The sequence below is a fragment of the Enhydra lutris genome, unplaced genomic scaffold, assembly GCF_002288905.1.
Source record: "Enhydra lutris kenyoni isolate GAN:26980312 unplaced genomic scaffold, ASM228890v2 scaffoldscaffold7, whole genome shotgun sequence".
Taxonomy (NCBI): Eukaryota; Metazoa; Chordata; class Mammalia; order Carnivora; family Mustelidae; genus Enhydra; species Enhydra lutris.
This window is the reverse complement of record NW_019154091.1, coordinates 33,696,874-33,716,040: the sequence shown is the minus strand read 5'-3', so window position 1 is coordinate 33,716,040 and position 19,167 is coordinate 33,696,874. Positions and strand designations below refer to the sequence as shown.

The window sequence follows — 19,167 nt, the reverse complement described above, 5'->3', positions numbered from 1 at the left end:
TGTCGTGGGACACCTTCGACACGGCTGGGTGTTTGGACTGTCAGGATTACAAATACGCTGTCTCAGACTTCAAAGTGTTATATTTGCTTATGACATGCTTAAAGTTCTCGAGCATTTCTTGTTTTATTTCTTGAGCCCGGGAGCTGTGAATGGTTAGGGAGCAGTTTCATTTCTGTACCTAAGGATACAATGAAATGGTCCAGTAGCTACTTTAACTAAACAGTCAGCTTTTACAGACAGACTGCATCATAGCTAAAGGTTGACACAGTCACATTTCAGCAATGAGCAGCTGTTCGTTTATGACATGAAACCCTGAAATAAGGAGGAAAAGCAAAGCTTGAGTTAATAATTCAATTATCTGTGTGTACAGTGAACAATTACAAGGAACATAAAATGAAAGGTCTATAGAGTAATGTACAAAGCGATGTGTCCTCTCCTACCAGCATTTACTTCATTTCTGCCACAGAGCAGGCTTTTGGAATGTACTGGTCACTTCCCCTTCCGCAATCCTCTACTTCTAATAAGCTACACACAGAGAATTAAAGACTGTCTACCATACCATACAATGTTTAAATCAACCTCTTAGGATATAAAAATATTCAATATTACACTCAAGTTTATATATACGTATATATATAATTTTTAAAGATTTAATTTATTTATTTATTTGAGAGAGAGAGAGAGAGAGAGAGAGAGAGAGGGAGCGTGCACATGTGGGTGGGGAGGGAGCACAGAGGCCCCAACACAGGGCCCAATCTCAGGACCCTGAGACCATGATGCTAGCTGAAACCAAGAGTCAGATGCCCAACTGACTGAGCCACCCTGGCGCCCCTACACTCAAGTTTCTATTGACAGCTGAGACTCCTCCACATCAAGGTTCAGTAATTCGTTTGATGGTTCGCAAACTCCTTACAGGTTTCTATTTGTGGTGGCCACTCAGGTTGTGATAAGCGGCTATCGAGCTGCTAGGAGAGGCCTGAGGATACAGTGCAGGGTGGAGGCTGGGGAGGCCCAAGGATACGTGCAGTGTGGAGGCTGAGGTCAAAAGTCGAAATTTTTCTACACTATGATCTACCATCACCCTTCAGAGCTGGCTTTGATAGAAGTGGATAGGGTGTTATTAGATCAATTACATGTGCTTTGTAGACTGTGCCTCCTACTATATTCTGGATAAAATCCTAGGTGAGTCCTTTGATTAGTAGACCTTGGCATAGTTAAGTATCGGCTGCCACTGGGCACTCTGCTGGTCATTCAGGGTGGGTGTTTATGCCAGGGGAAAGACCCTGGCCCTTTATTGATCTCCCTTATAGGGCAAACAGGAGGCCTACCCTGTCAGTGGTCACCAAGCATCCTGGGTTTGGCCATCAGCTCTTCATGGGAGTTGTGGAAAGTAACAACTCTCTAGTACCTGGAACCAGCTGCCCAGAACCCAGGAGACTGTGGGAAGTTTCAGTTGCAACTTCTGTCCAGATGAAAATAAACACTGACCTACAGGATGCCAGACCAGGTTCAGTCCTACTCAATGGGAGAACGTGGAGAAACTGGTTCTAATTTGCTCATTCTTTAGGCAACCCAGAGTGCGTGCCCAGGGTTAGTTTTTGACCATTTGGCAATTTGCATCACAAAGATGACACACTAACATCAGAAATGGAGTGAATGGGTTTAAGTTCGTTTCAGGTGGGGACATTTTAAATTAGGCAGCTGAGGCCTCACAGTAACAAGAAGGCAATTCTTAAGGCACTCAATGAGTTTAAATAGTGATGGGGATACAAATAAAAAAAATAAATAAAAATTTTAAAATGGCAGTATTTTAGTGAGGAAGGACACATTCCTGTTACAACATTGTGATGGAAACAGGAAGAAGTGATGCTGTGTTTAAATTATGACAGGGGCCTCTGGGTGGCTCAGTTGGTTAAGCATCTGCCTTTGGCTCAGGTTACGGTCCCAGGGTCCTGGGATGGAGTCCCATGTCAGGGTCTCTGCTCAGTGGGGAGGCTGCTTCTCCCTCTCCCTCTGCCTGCTGCTCTCCCTGCTTGTGCGCTTTTCTTCTCTCTGTCAAATAAATAAATAAAATCTTAAAAAAAATTATGACAGGAATAGAAGCTGATTTCTGATTACTTCAGTAAACAAATGATTAGAACCAAAAATCAGGGAAAATTTAAGGGACATTACAACCAAAAGCAATGAGTAGATCTTTTGGACCCAAATTAAAATCAACTTTATAAAATATCTATCTATCTACCTATCTATCCATCCATCTCTATCCATCTGCTACCTAACTATATATGTATATGAAAATCAGGAAATGGCACGATGAGTAAATATTAGATGATATTAAGAATTATTGATAATATTTTGAACCATGATGATATGGAGTTATGTATTATAGAAATCCTTTTAAAAAGTAGCATTTAGGGATACAGTAATATTTACAAGATGGAACGATATGTCTGGAATTTCTTCCGTATAATTCGGTGTGGATGCGGTGGGACAGTTAGGCTGGGAACAGAGCTGAAGCAAGATGGATCCTAAGTTAATAACTGTTGAAGCGAGGTGATGTATGATGGCTCCTAACACCATTTTTCTCTACTTTAAAAATATATTTGAAGTTTTCCTAATATAATTTTTTTTTAAGAGAAAACATTGGGGTACCTGGCTGGCTCAGTTGGAGGAGCATGATGTGCCTTTTGATCTCGGGGTCCTGAGTTCAAGCCCTACCTTGAGTGTAGACATTACTCAAACAAATAAACTTTAAAAAATAAAAGATATTAATTCCCTTAGAAAACCCTAGAGGATGCCTTGGGTAAATGGCTTACTTAATTAGCTTGGCTTCCTTTCTTTCATAGATGATGGTGGTGGCTGCGTATACCCAGTCTCATCCAGACCCTCCTGGTCCATCTGCCCACCAGGCAAGGTTCCCAGAGATTCCCACTCTGGAAGAGGCCCCCACCTCGGCTCTGCCCTGTTTTTCACAGCAACAATTTCTTCCTAATTTGTTTTCCTGGTTGGGCCCCAGCCTTTGCCCCTCCTATTTGTACCCCCACCCCCGCCACCCATTTTCACCAGTGCCTGGCAATATACAATTCCTTCTCTTTTCCTCCCAGAATACTTCTAAAGCATAAATCTGAAGAGCTTACTCTCTTACTTGAAGCTTTTCAGTAGTTCCCAATTTTTTAAGAATAAAATACAGCCTCTTTGCATGAGCTGAGCTGGAGCCTCTGTGTCTCCAGAGGGCCAGGCCGTCCTCTCTCCCGCAGTCCAATCTCCTACCTTCTCTCCTTACTGAACCGCTGCAGTCCCTTAAAAAGCACTTTTCTCACATGGCTAGCCTCGCATGCGTTACTCCCTATGCACAAATATCTTTCTCCTGCGTATTCTTCCAGTGTTCTCAACTTCTCTTAATTCTTGTTTTTGTTCCCCTCGCCAAGGGGGACAATGAAATGAAACAAAGTCTTGTTCCCCTCGCCAAGGAGGAAAATGAAATGAAACTTAAATTCCCCCTAACAAGAGAAATTAAATATGAAGGGATAGATCCAGTCAGGTAGGGTCAAGCTCTGAAGAGTGACAAACCATCGTCACATAATATCTAGGGTTCTTTTCTTCTGGAGAACCAATCTTTGCCCCACAAGAATGCCTGTTCTAGTGCCTGTTCTAATGGCTGTTCTACTTTTCACTCTATGTTTGAATGATTTCTCTACTTGTCTCCTTCATTCGAACAGGATCGCCTTACAACAGACATTTTCTCTTCACATCCCCAGAACAATGCTGGCACCAAGGAGATTTTGGTAAATGCGTGGATAAATGAGAGAGGGGGTACATGGGGATTGTTAACCTGAGTCACAGTTCCAAGGGAGGAGGTCTCTGAGTTTTGCGAGTCACCCTCCTTGCTCCTCTGAGGTCTGGTTCCCTCCTGCAAGGTGACGCACACCCAATATGGCTCGCTCAAAGACGGACACTCAGACCTGGGCTGCCACTGTGGGAACCAGCTACGCTAAAGTGCTCTTCCTCCACAGGGCCCAGAGCATCTGAGTCAGCTTCAGGCTGCACTTCCAACTCCATCTGCCTTCTCGGGCATTAGCCCAACTGGCAGTGGGAGGGCCTACAGCTTAGGAGGGTGATAACTTCCGTGTATGCTCACACCATTTTGGGGGTGGAAGCCCTCCAAGACCCTCTCCCCCTGAGGCTGCTCCAGCTTAGAAAGGAGCAACTGAGAGTGTTTAACCAGAACAAAAACTTTCTGAGACAGAAAAAACGCAGGATCACCACTACGTTTCAAAATGAGCCCAAACAGATGTTAATGATATTATAAGAAGCTTTTGTAACCCAACAGAAGGTTTACAACTCTTAGTGAAAGACATGAAAAGGGGCCAGCCTACTTGTTTGCTCTGCTCAGCTCTAGTTAAGAAAATTAATGGGACCACAGAACAGATGCAAAATTGCAGCATTACTTATCTGCAATGTTATTTTCGGGCTTCTTGAGTGCTGCCTGTTTAACAAAATGAACGCTATCTGGCTTGAATCCATAACGGCAGCTGCTTATGTGGACCAAATAGGAGCCTGGATTTGGGAGCGAGCCTTTGGAATGCATACATGTGCAGGTCAATCAAAGTTCACTTCAACTAAAAGCGATGGACTTCATTTTACGCAGTACAGCTACATTTCTTGGGGGACAGGCCAGAGAAGATGAACCATATAGAAGAGCGCCCTTACAGCTTCCCACTACTGTGTGGTCTTTCTATCTGGCCGTGTCACAACCGTGTGCCAACAGAGTTCCAAGGAGTTGCTGAATGTCTAAAAAGAGAATTTTGAATTTCTTTATGTTACCGATTATTTATTTATTTATTTATTATTATTTATTAGTCTCCAAGTAAGGCTGCTTTGTGACAGTGCTTCTCAAAGTGTAGTCTTGGGACCAGGAACTTCAGCATTATCCAAGTATGTGTTGGAAATACACATTCTCAGCTTCACTCAGACCTGTAGGAACCCTAGACCCTAGGGGAGGGGCCCAGTTACCCATGTTTTAACAAGCCTTCTGGGTGATTCTGACTAGACTTTGAAACCATTACTTTGAGATCAAGCATTAAAAAAAAGAGAGAGAGAGAAGAAGATAACCTTTCTTTTCCTTCCTTCCTTCCTTCTTTCCTTCCTTCCTTCCTTCCTTCCTTCCTTCCTCTCTCTCCCTTTCCTTTCCTTTCTTTTTCTTTCTTTTTTTCTTATTTTAAATCTTTATCATACGTTCTTTTTTTGGAGACAGCCTTTTGCCAAAACCATCCCTACTATTGCCCCTAGCACAGCTAGGATCATTCTTGCTTGCTTACAAGGAGGTCTTTCTGCTACTTCAACCTAGATTTAGGGGGTCTGGGGTAAATTGTTCAGCTGGCTTAGCAATGATGAACTGAAAAAAAAATACAAAAGCTCAAATCTTTGAAGGGCAGATTGAACTGGTACTAAGGCTATACATGCCTAAGACTCTATTTGGAAATGTGTAATGGTAATTTGCTTTGGATGGGACAAATTGCAGCCTGTAAATGTTTCTCTGCACAAATTAGAGCCAATGCAGAAAAAATGCTGAATTTAGAGTCTCTAAAACATGCTCTATATTAGAAGCAAGGTGCTCTAAATCAAGAGAGAAATCATTAGCAGCTATGTATTTGATTGGCACAAAGACAGTCATACAAAGCAGAGAGGTCCGTAGGAATTTTTTGGGACAGGTTTGGAAGGCCCCTCTACTTCTTTCTACAAGTCCCCAAATTCTCGACTGTTTTGTCTCAGGCTACTTCTTAGCAGTCCAATATCTCCCTCTTCATTTACATTGGATCTAGAAGCAATAAAAGAAAAACAATAGATTTTATGTCAAGAGGATTATTTGCCTCTTTGGGGAACTAAGGTTTGGGTAACAGCCTTGTTCTGGAGCCTCAGACCCAGGCAAGAACCATCTGGCTTTACTTGACTTGTCTTCCTATGGTAATGAAAGATAACAAATGCAAAAGCTCCTGAAGGCAGAATGGTCACTGAATATTGGGGGGTGTAGAGGTGGGGGGGAAATCCCTATAATTCCAAGTGTTCCAAAAGATTTGGAAAATAAATAAAGCTAAAATTAATTTTAAAAGCACTCTAATAATGGCAGTTAGCATTTAGGATTCATTGGGCCTTATTAGGTGCCAAACATCATCGCTGAGTGCTTAAATATATTACCTCCTTTGATCCTTCAAACAGCCATGTGAAGTAGTCATTAAATGGACATTTATGGACGAGAATTTCATTTTCCCATTTCCCAGCTTGTTGGTTGTGAAGCCAGTTCGTGTTCGTATTCATTTCATCCTACTGCTCCCTCAGCCAAGGCTAGAAACAGAGTGGATTCTGACTCTTGAGTGCCTCACTCTCCAGTAACCGACCGCAACCAGTCATCACCGACCAAACACTTTGGCCTCACTCCCCTGCTTGACGTCTTTTAATGGCTCCCATTGGCTTCTGGAGTGAAGTTCAAATTTCTTAACACGGTTTAGGACTGTAATGATCTGGCTTCACTGTATCTTCCTACTCACCTTCTATGAAGTCCTTACACATAATTTTTGCCTCAGCTACATCTGCTACTAGGATGTGCCGTGCTCTCTGATCTGCTTTGGCCCATTCTCTTCTGGTTAATTCTAACACGTTTCCAAATGCTTTCAAGACCAAGGTTGACAGAAGCATCTCCTTAGCTCCCCCGGCTCAAATGGATGCCTCTACATTCTCTTAACATTTTGTGCTTACACCTAGGACATTCATCATATTACTTATTTTCTTCTGTATCTCATATAAGGTAGTGACTTGACTTGGGGGCAGGGATTGTATCTTTTCTCATCTAAGACCTGGTTGACCCTAACACCTCATAGAACCAAATAAATGCTGGTGGCATGACCAAATGAAAAACAAAGACTTTAACAACTTTGGAGAGTGGTTCTACCATCTCCTTGGGTAAGGGACAAGGCAGAACAACGCCATTAGTATGACTAGAAGATGAGCTCATGTTCTGAAGCAGCATCTATTAAACCAATTGCAGTATTGCTAGCTTAGGAAACCAAGTTATACTGAGTATGCTTATCAAGTTTCTGTAACTGATGAGAGAAGCAAGATGGAGAGGGCCAGATGGTTAAGGAAAGAAATGGAAGACTCCTGGAGTACAGAAAATCCGGTATCAGTATGAACAACATTTTAGGGAGTGAAGACTATACACTGAGTATTGCCATTTTAAAATATTGAGACGGGGCGCCTGGGTGGCTCGGTGGGTTAAAGCCTCTGCCTTCAGCTCAGGTCATGATCCCAGGGTCCTGGGATTGAGCCCCACATTGGGCTCTTTGCTCCGTGGGGAACCTGCTTCCTCCTCTCTGCCTGCCTCTCTGCCTACCTGTGATCACTGTCAAATAAATAAATAAAATATTAAAAAATAAAATAAAATAAAGTATAGAGACAAAGGATGGTAATAATTCAAATCATCAGTTTAATTTCAGATGAAGCACAGTATCAAACTTCCAAAATCAGTGACTGTTGTAATGATTAATGGTTATTTCCCATTCATTTAAATCTTGATGAAGGATAAGAACAATGGTGGGGAAAGGCTTTTTTAGGATGTATTAGTAATAAAAAGAGTTTCCATGTATTGCATACGAACTGTGCTGGTAAACATTTCTATTAGTAAGTTACAGCTGCTCCCTAAGGTGGGTATAACTATGTGTACATGACTGCAAATGGAGCTGGATCTCAGACTGGTTAAGTAACTTTCCCAAACTCACATAGCTCAAATGTGGTAGAGCTGCCTCGAATGCATTCATTTTGAATAATTTCCTCCCCCACTCCTTGCTCTGCTCTGAATAAAAGAGAATTCAGTTACCCAAATTATACTTATATTCTCATTTGGAAGAGGATAGAGAAACACTCAAATTCTTCCAAATCAATGATCAGATGGTAATTTTCAAATAGTGCTCTGTTATAAAAACATGTCTGCATGAGTATATTATTTTCATATATCAATTTAAGGAAATCTGGTTTGGGTAAGTATGAATCTCACACCTATATATTAGTCTTATTTTGGGTAGGTGCATGGTTTTCAATGGAAGGATTTAGGATTTTTAAAATAGCACCTCCTAGAGATTTAAAAAAAAAAAACTTAATAAGCAAGAGAATTACCATAGGATTAGGCATCAGGATTGTAGAGGGAAAGGTCTACAGGGGAAAAAATAAGCTGAAGGGTAGAAGCAATTGAAGTAGGACCGGGCTCTCCAAGTGCTCGGTTATTGTTTCTGAAACTCCTTCCACCTGACATATCTGCACAGTCTGGCTTCAGTACTGGGAGAATGGCCAACTGTGGGCACTATGCATATTCATCTCAGGCTTGGCTCTTTTGTTCTGCACGAAAGGTAGCTGAGATCTGCGTAGTTTGGCAAATCATGCAAAATGGGTTTCTCCACAGAGCTTTGCCTCTTCACTAAGACAGAACCCAGACTGATGCTTGAGGCTTTATCCTTTTTTGAAATAAATCCCCCAAAGAAAGTGCAATTGAAGCCTGCTTGTAAGGAGAAGAATGCAAATGTTGGTACAGAAGATCAGTTGCTTGAGAAATAATGAGTGGAAATTTTTAAGCGTTGGTTATAAAATACATTTGGATACAATCATCCTTACCAGCTGTGCCAATGGATGCAACTACCAACTTGTTTTGACTGTGAACAGGAATCAAAAACACATGGCCTGACATGACCATAAACTTTAGATCTAGATGGCTTAATTATAGAAGATTCCAGAACATTGACAATAATTCGTCATCAGTGGGAATTAAGTTATACACAGTAGAAGCTCTCTTAACCAATTTCTCTTTAGCCATTACTGGATTAATTGTGGTTCTTTATCTTCTTTGTAAAATATACCTGCCAATGCCACTGAATGCCCCAGAGTAATAGGTCTTTCTTTCTAGTAACTCTGTGCACCTCTGTGTCTGCTAACAATTGAGTTGTAAGCTTAAAAATTTAGAGTCAGTTTTGTTTATTCCAAAGCCTGTTTATGTCAGTTTTACTAGTTTTTGTAACTATGTAATTTAATGAATCTTACATAACCTATGAAACAGGAGAATAATGGTTCTATGAAAACAAAATCAAATGCTTTGGAAAAATCAGTAAGGAGAGTCATTAGGCAAAAATCTACTAATTCTGTAGAGAAAAAAGTTGAAAACATCGGGCAAATAAAAACCTAACTGGAGTGAACACTCAGATTACTTTAAATTCTTTAAATTTTCACTGTATTAAAACAAAATAAAAACTGGGAAATACAAACTGTATATCATATATAAGGTTTGGGCCAACAAATAAGTAAAAAGGCTTGTAACTGTGATCAGCAGGATGAAATTCACAGCAAAGAAGTTGGCTTCACCCATAATATTGGCAAAATTTTAAATTAAATGTTCATGCTATCCATATCTATCAATTTCTGTAATTCCCTACATTAGCTGCATCTTTCAATTATGGACTTTTTTCAATTACTTCTAGGTTTTTATTGTAATCAGATAGAAGAACTTCTACTGCCAGGTTGCTCAGATTGGGTTTCTTGGACCACAGTAGTATCATCAGGAAATCTGTTAGAAATTCAGAATCTCAGGCCTCATCTGGGGGTAGTGGCCAGGAACTGTGTTTTAACAAGCTTTTCAGGTGATTCTGAGGCCTAAGAAAGCTTGAGAAGCACTGCCCCACTATATTCATCTATTACTGGAAACCCTACAAATGGATATGGCCCTTTTAGAAAGCAGCATGGTACAAGACTTGTCAGAAATCCTGAGAAGTTCCTTCTTATTCGTACTCAGCAATTCTACTTCTAAAAATATTTCCTAAGGAAATAATTCAGAAGAAGAAGAAAAGTTGATTAAAGATATCCATACATAGGGGCGCCTGGGTGGCTCAGTGGGTTGGGGCCTCTGCCTTCGGCTCGGGTCATGATCCCAGGGTCCTGGGATCGAGCCCCACATTGGGCTCTCTGCTCGGTGGGGAGCTTGCTTCCTCCTCTCTCTCTCTGCCTGCCTCTCTGCCTACTTGTGGTCTGTCAAATAAATAAATAAAAATCTTAAAAAAAAAAAGATATCCATACATAAAGATGTCCATGATTACACTATCTGTGATAGTCAAACAATTGGAAGCAATCTAAGAAAGAAGAGAAAAATGATAAATAAGTTACAGGCAGTAAATAAAAAATGTTTGGTATTAAGCATTTGGAAAGTGGTAATGTCCTTATAAAGTTAAAACGTGCACTATGGCTATAATTATGTAATATAAATATCAACTAGAAAGGGGTGCCTGGGTGGCTCAGTCGGTAAAGTGACTAACTTCAGCTCAGGTCATGATCTTGGGGTCCTGGGATAGAGCCCCGTATCAGGCTCTTTGCTCAGCAGAGAGTCTGCTTCTTTCTCACCCTCTGCCCTTCCCCCCCTGCTCATTCTCTTTCTCTCTCTCTCAAATAAATAAATAAAATCTCTTAAAAAATGACTGGTTCCATTGTATCAGGGTAGTACTGGATGATGATTTAATTTTCTTTCTTTTTTTAAATTTTCATTTTTGAACATTATTTTGATACAACCATAGTCATGCTTTATAATAAAAATGCCTTAATTATATCATTAAAAGCACCATTATTTAAAATTCATCCTACACTCTCAACACACAATTTAAAGACCCTCTGTAAACTATGCGAAACACTGCTTCAGTGTCACTAGCCAGCGGTCGTATTTAAAACATCAAGATCTAACATCTGCAACAGATGGGCAGTTAGAGAAATCAGTCTCAACTAAGGAAGCTTTCCGTACCTGAATTATCTTCGTCTTTGCGGATTTTGAGCTTCACCAGGTCTTCACACTGCTGAAGGATCTGAACTGCATCTTCCATTGAACAGTTGTCCAGTCGGATGTTATCGATTGCAAGTAATTTATCCCCGAGTTCCAGGGTGCCAGTCCTGTTAGCCAATGCAGAGCAACACATGATTAATGAGCACTCACCCGCGTCATTTAAGAGGCATTAAGAATAATGTAGCATTATGGCAGTCTTTAGAGAAGAGACGTTCTTCAACTCTTTTTAAATTGCATTTTATTAACAAATCCCTTTTTTCTAGTCTTAGTTTGGATGGCTGCCATGACATTACATTTCAGAGTTATTAAAAACATTTTTTTAAGATTTTTTAAAAAATGTATTTGACAGAGAGAGATCACAAGTAGGCAGAGAGGCAAGCAGAGAAAGAGGGAGAAGCAGGCTCCCTGCTGAGCAGAGAGCCTGATGCAGGGTTTGATCCCAGGACCCCGAGATCATGACCTGAGCCAAAGGCAGAGGCTTAACCCACTAAGCCACCCAGGTCCCCAACATTTTTTTTTTAAACTAGTTTCTTGAACTAGTCCAGGACCACTATATAAGCTTCACTCAGGAATTCAAACTTTCCTAGGAAGGGAGGTAATGGCGCAGGGTGTACAGACACTGGGTGTCCTCATGCTTCTCCACACTGTTGCACTACTTGTCAGGTACTAGGAGAGAGTTCGGAGAGTGAGGGGAGTCATGGTGGGTTAACTTCGTGGGGGTCTGAATCCTGGCGTCCCATTTCCACCTGTACCGGGAAACCCAGGGCCATTGAGAATCTAACACCAGCACTGGACCTCTGCAAGTCTGTTGAAGATTTTTAAGGTCCATCATGAGATGAGAAAAATAATAAGAATGTGTATGTGTTTGTTGGTATATATGTGTATACACATACATATTTGTAAAATAATGAGAATGTATATGTGTTTGTAGGTATATACATGTATACACATACATATATATATGTATACACATACATATTTGTACACCGAAGGTTATGTTTTGGTAAGAACTATCCTTGAGGAATTATGTCTGTGACAGATTGCTAATTGCTTTCAGCCTCTGTCCTCCTCGCTTTTCTTCTGGGTCATTCCCTGAAGATGCACAGCCCGGACTCTCTCAGCACCACTCCCACTACCCTTCTGTGGCTAGAAAATTGCAATGACTGGAGCAAACTGGTGAGGATAACAGAGTTGCCTCCCCAGCCTCGAATTGCCTGCCTACCTCCCAACTGTTACATGAGAGACACACTGCAGACTTCTTTGTCCCAGTCTATTTATGAATCTCCCTGTCATGGCATCTGAGCTTATAGCTATATACCTAGACGCATACAATGTCCTTTCTACTTATTGAGTATTAAAATATTACTTTAATGAAATGACCATGATAATGGATGGAATATTTTTTAAAAAGTCCTTAATTGGACAATAGAAAGTTAATAGTCTTTTATCAGTATTCCCAAAGATTTGAAAATATTTTTGACCTAGGAGCACCTGGGTGGTGCAGTTGGCCAAGTGCCTGACTCAGAACCTAAGGGTTTAGACTCAGGTCATGATCTCCCCGTTGTGAGATCCGGCCCCGAGTCGGGCTCTGCTCCCGTGTGCTGGAGATTCTCTCTCCCTCTTCCTCTATCCCTCCCGCCCATGTCCTCTCTCTCTCTCTCTCTAAAATAAGTGAGCAAATCATTAAAATAAGTATTTTTGATCTGTGAAATCAAAAGTTTGAGACTCTCTGATTTTGACGGTATATGGACCAAACAGAAGACAAACATTGTTCAAGGCTCAACGACCTAGCTTGGCTAGGGAGGACATTCTGGCATTTAGAAAAGCTCTTCCACAAGCAATGATCTATTTCCATGTGGGGTGTTTCTTATAATTGGGGCCATTTCCAGTTTTTTAGCAGGAAAATGAAGGCTGGAAGATGAACAGTGAAGGAGAGTGTGATGGACTCAGGAAGGACCCTAAAAGGTGACTGTTGTCTGCAGTGGGTACAGAAATAAACTGACATGAGGAGAGCTACAAAGTCATTGCATGAGGAATGTTGAATACAATCGCTTAACAGTGGCTGTCTGGAGAACATTAAGAATACCATGATCCACTAAGAAGGTCTACCTTGGGTGTTGAAAGGGTGTCATCTCTACTTTAATTAAGGAATGTCTTAATGTCTTAGTAGAGCATGTGACTTTTGATCTTGTGGTTGTGAGTTCAAGCCCCATGTTGGGGGTAGTTACTTTGAGAAAAAGAAATGCCTTGGAATGAACCAGAAAATTCATTTTTCTTACCTGTGTGCCACACTTCCTTTCTTGATATCTGATATGACAAGGGGATCTCCTGGTTTTCTGCTAGATGGTGCTGTAATAATGAAGTTAGAATCTTTATATCCATGATTCACCCACTCCGTATAGTTCCTATTTTATAGCAATGGTTAATGCAAGTACATATTTGCTTTGTATGCAAAGCAAAGATGCCAGCAAACGAATAAAAAATGTGCACATTACATTTTCTTAATACAAAAATGTGTTAAAGTATGTATAAGCTTAAAAACGAAAGCAAAGTCATTTTAAATTTGCAATTGGAGAAAGCAATCACGGAGCTGACCATCGGGTTTAAATCTATTTCAACCTGTGATTCCAAAGAGAAAGGTGAAGAGTGAGTACCCAAAGAGGAGACTATCAGAAGCGACTGGGGACTCTCATTAGTGGTATCCATATGTGCTCCCTTCTCCTACTTCTTCCCTTACTTCTTTTTGGTGAGGAGACATCACCTTTTGTGGGACCATGCCATATTTCTTCAGGTATATGGAATTGGAAAGTGGATGAGATTCAGTGATTTAAAGTTCTTTTTCCCCCAGAAGGAAATCTTTTGCTAGATAGACTGTAAATCTTAACATTTTGCTCACACATTCATACCTAAAATGCTCTGAAGTGTTCTGGAATATGAATATTTTATTTTATTGACAGCAGTCAATATTTGACTTAATTATATTTTTATACATATTCATATTCTAAATGTGAACATTCAACTTTTATTGAGTTTACAGATTATCCTATTATCCTGCACAGTGGTCAGTTTTTGGTTTTATAACTTCTCTCAGATATTTCTTTTTGATGAGAATGAAAAGCAATTAGTTTTGGGTCTACCATTGAGTTAATCCTGAAAATGAGCTATAGTTCACACAGCACAAAAATATCATCTTATCTAGAAAGTGTATATTTAATTTAGGTGTTTGATAATTAAAATAACCCATACTGACATTTATAAAAAAAAACAATTTGCCTCTGAGAGGAGATGTTTTGCCAGTTTGAAGTCTGTAGTGATTTCCTTTTAAGGATCATTAAAAGGCCCCTAAAGTAAGATTTTATTATAAACAGGCTGATCACCCCATAATAGTCATAGAACCATAACATATCCCATAATCCCACCTGAATCCCAGGAAAATGTTTATGCATAAGAACAGATGGTTTAATATTTCAACATAACATTGAAAGAAAAAGCAAATACATAAACCAATATCTTACCCACTATCTAAATTAGCCCATAGTAAATGTTAATGGGACTTGATTCAATCATTATTCTTAGCTTCTAGCAAAGTATGCAAAACATTCTATTCACTACAATTAATTCATAATTTAAACCTCCACTCGATTTGATATAATTCCTCCAGAGAAATAGAAATATTTAGCATTTTTATACATGTCATATTTTACAACTACAAATAGTTTTGGACATAGGGCTCAAAGACAAAAACTTTGTTATTACCCCAAAATACAACTTTTTAGCATCTGCCAATGACTTTATACTCTATTTTGCCAAGCTGTAGTAACCATCACAAAGCACTCAATGTTTCCCCTGGTTTTTAATAAAATCCATGCTCCACCGAAATGGTCTGAAATGAAACAATAGTAGAGGCAACAAAATACATCAAACCCATCTCTGTCATCTTTGCAACAGAGGAAAATAGCACTGGGGTCTCTTGGACAAACCCACCCAGCTTTACAGAGAGGTCTGAAACTTATTATGGCATATGGACACATATGGTGGCCATTCTCATGTTTGCTAGATTCTTCTCTTTCTCCTTTAACCAAGATCATACCTGAGGCTTGAGAAGCTCATCAGGGTAGATGCCCCTTGGAGTGATGAAGTTGAACCCAGAAGTTGGTCCAAATCTGTACAAGCCCCTGGCACTGTGGCTCCTATGCCTACCAGGCATGTTAAATGTGGTTCTGGGGGCTCAGATATCATTTGCATACCCCAGGACCTATGTTTTAATTCTCCACTACCTGGGAAGAAGTCATAAACCAAGCATGCTTTGCTTGACTTGTAGGGCTTTAAAAAATTAAATTAGTTGTCAACATTTAAAAATTAGTAGATTTCATACACATGTATAGTTTGTTTTAAAAAAACTGGACAGGCAATATGGTAGAATGATCAAGAGCTTGGCAGCCATAATGTTTGGGTCCAAAATCCTGGCTCTACCACTTATCAGCCACCGCCATTTGAGTGCATAGTCTTTAGGCACCTGAGTTGATCTGCAAATGGTGATGAAGAATAGTAAGAGTGCTTACCTCAGCGTTTTTGTGGCAAGGATTGAGATTTACATTAAAGCGATTGGACCAGTGCACAAGCAATGCAAAACATAATTGTTTACTGTTATTATTATCCAGCAACACTGGACACTTCCAACTCCCCCTTTGGGTGGAGCCTCCAGTTTCCCATTTGCCACTGTCCTCCATGGATGGATCTCATTCACTGACTTGCCCACCTCTGAGGGCTTCTGAATTTGTGACCCTTTGAGAATACACTAGTGCTTAATGGTTCAAATTTGATTGAAGTTCTCCACAGAATCATTTGTTTAATACATATTTATTGATACTAACTATAAGCTAGGCAGCTCTGCTTTGAGCACCAGCCATGAAACCCCTAGAAGTTGCATAAAATGGTGGGGATGGGGGGTGGGGCAGGGATGGTTAAACCTTATGAAGTTATTAGCCATGAAACTCTCTCTTCTCCAAAGTGAGTACAGCTGGGAAGGCCATACAAACCATCATATGGCAGGGAGGTTACCCTAAATGGGTCAAGTGTGTGGCCTAGCAAAGAAGGGTAGCACATGGTTACAGAGTTCTCAAAAAGACAAAATAGTTTCACCACCTCTTGAAATCTCAATATAAACTGGTGAAATGTATGGAACTGAAAGGCTGGTAAAGGAGAAAGAACAAGACACAAATTCCATGTTATAGGATACATGTTAAATTTAAAATACTGCCTTTTCCATAGTCATAGTTCATAAAATAATTTTAATTCAAACTCTTCTATCTCTGTTAGTTGTTTTTGTTTTACTAGAGCTATATTTTTGAGTCATCTACAAGTTTTTTCTAAACTCATCACTTTCATGTCTTTTAAGGCTATTTTGCTGTCCAAGAAGATGATGTCACTAGAAATTGTATGCCAACTCACAAGTACCCATTTGTATAACATCACAATGACTGATATTTTCATGCTGCTCATAGATGGACATTCTTGATCCTCACAAGAAAACTGCCTACTATATTATTTTTTTAAAATTTACTTTACTTTTACTTATTTATATCAGAATCATATATGCATACAACTTGAAGAGTCCAATTTCTCCAAGACCAGCCCTTCATTTCTTACTTCCCCAGATGCTGTTGCTATATTGCTAAATAACATACAACTGTTATTATTTAATTATTTTTCAGTGCTAATTATTTACCATCTGTTATGAAAGATGCTATACCAGCACCATATTCACATACATGTCTTGTCCTGTGGGCTCCCCACATTCTTCCATCGCAGTTTGGTCTGGATTTTTTATAGGATCGATATTTGGTATTTTCCTCTGTATGACTACCTAAACAGTATTCACAGATAAGTCATGTAGCATACCATGACTACTTGCCTTTTCACAGGGTATGTCTTCCCTGTAGTTGTCAATTGCCTTGGTGTCTCTGGATAGTTTTCTTGTATTTATCATGAATTCAACTCCTCAGATCCCAAGCTATATAAATTTTCTCTTAGTATGATAAATCATATCAGGGTTTCTAGCAGAGGTTTACAACTTGTCTGGACTGTTTACTTTCTAGGGTTGCTCCATAGATCTTGGGAACTTCCTTCTCACAGACCCTGGAAGATGTTCTCTTGACTTCTGTTATACTAAAACAAGGAGGCCATTAGACAGACTAAGCTGGCTGTAAAGCTGTGATGGCCTATAGAAGCAACCCAAAATCTAAGCCTGTCAATGCCTCAAAGTTACAAAATCAAAATGCTAAGGAAACCAATCACAAACAGCCAACTAGGCTTTAAGTTACAGCTGATCAATAATTTCCTTTCTCTGTGTCTGTATTTTCTCTACCTGTCTTCCCCCAGGCTCTTGTGGATAGAGGCCTCCTAATTCCTTCCACTTTGGCACTGCCTGATTTGAATCTATTTTTACTTAAATAAACCCTTTACATTTTTAATATGCCTCAGTTCATCTCTTAACCCCTCTCTCTTACATCCTTGGAGCCCTCACATTTTCTCTCCTCTTTCATTCTGTAATGGCTATTATTTGGATATTGTATCCTTTGGACTCAGCCTGTATACTTCTTTTCTATCCTAGATTCCTTATTTGTAGTTTTCTTCTAATTTCTGGCACTTTCTCTCACCTTTATTTTCCAATATTTTAATTTCTGCCATGTTCTTAAGTTCCAAGAGGTCTTTGTCCACCCTCGTATGTTATGTTATGTTATGTTATGTTATGTTATTTATTTATTTTTGTTATGTTATTTTAGACTAGTATTCATTTCTTGCTTCCATCCACACAATATCTTGGGTTGGTACTGATGTTAGAAACCTTGTTCTTTTTTAAAGTTTTCTTCTTCCTGAATGTGCTGCTTCTGCTTTTCTTCTTTGTTTCTGGTGATAGACTTGCATATCAGATTCTTCCCTCGGGTGTCTGCTTTTTCTTAGCTGTCTGTTCACATGAAAAAGGCAGCCCTACAAAGCTGTTAGAAAGCTTGGTGCACCTGTGAGCGGTCTGTGGACTCTCATCCTCCCTGGACAGTTCAGGCCAGGCTGTTTCTTTGGGTCAGATGGCTCTGATTCTTCCTCTTGCTTGGAGGGTATTAAGCCTGGCTACCTTGCTTCTCTGAGTTTATGGAGGAGAAGACTAGCAGTCTCAAGATTCAGTATGTACGCTTTTTTTTTTTTTTTAAAGGTTTTATTTATTTGACAGACAGACAGGGAATACAAGCTGGGGGAGAGGGACAGGGAGAAGCAGGTTTCCTGCACAGCAGGCAGCCGGATGAGGGGCCTCAATCCCAGGATTTGGGGATCATGACCTGAGCCAGGCAGACTCTTAACAACTGAGCCACCCAGGCGGCCCCGCCTCATCTTGTAGAGCAGTACAGCTGCCCTCTGCTGTGCTCTCCCAGGCCACAGCCCCTCCATTTCCTGCTTTCCAGAGAATGAAACTCCATTCTTCTGTGGAGGGGAGATGTGCCTGGATGTGCGGGCTGGCGTAAGGCATCTAAGGGACTAATTCATTTTTCACAGACTTTCAACCATTCCTCATGTCTCTGCTCTCCCATCACTCTCACTTCCGGAAGTTCCTCATTCCACCAGTTCCTGATGCTGCTGGGACTTTAGGATACAAATCCGGTTCCCCGTCAGCTTTCCCTTCTGCTTCTTTAAATTCATCTTTCTGCACCTTCTCTACTTCCAGATTTGGTTGCGGCTATCTATATTCCTTTTCTTCTTCTTCTTATGGGTTTGTGCCTTTTGAAAAATCTTAGATTGTTGTTTTAAAATGCTCTGGGGTGGGAGCAGCGCTAAATGCCAGGGTTCAAGCTATCATCTTTTGACCCTGAAGTTTAAAAACATTAGTCCAGGGACTCCCGGGTGGCTCAGTCGGTAAACCGCTGCCTTTCGCTTGGGTCATGATCCCAGGGTCCTGGGATTGAGTCCTGCGTCAGGCTCCATGCTCAGTGGGGAGCTGCTTCTCTTTCTGCCTCTGCCTGCCACTCTGCCTGCCTGCGCTCTCTCTGACAAATAAATTAATTCTTTAAAAAAAAAAAGCATTAGTCCTCTTTCACTATCAGAAACTGATTCTTAAAGTGAACATGGATTCTTTGCTTCTCAAATAATTGTTGGAAAGGTGGAAAGTGACATTCTCTATCTTTTGCTTTAAAAACTTTGTATTAGAAGACAGGTAAGATCTTCTGGATTTTGTAATAATTAAACTTGAATCAACAAAGTATTCCAAGAACATTCGATAATATCTAGCCATTCATGGATCTTACTCTACTAGTCAGGGT

General features: G+C 40.2%; 1 protein-coding gene across 1 annotated transcript in view; it reads right to left on the bottom strand.

Moving 5' to 3' along the window:
- LOC111142185 (glutamate receptor interacting protein 1) overlaps positions 1 to 19,167 on the bottom strand; it is a 231,027-nt gene that overhangs the window by 40,123 nt on the left and 171,737 nt on the right. Inside the window, exons 15-16 of the mRNA XM_022495196.1 lie at positions 13,138 to 13,207; positions 10,820 to 10,965 (exon numbers count right to left, since the gene is read on the bottom strand). Of these exons, the coding sequence (XP_022350904.1) occupies positions 10,820 to 10,965; positions 13,138 to 13,207 (216 nt within the window). The remainder of the gene's footprint in view (positions 1 to 10,819; positions 10,966 to 13,137; positions 13,208 to 19,167) is intronic.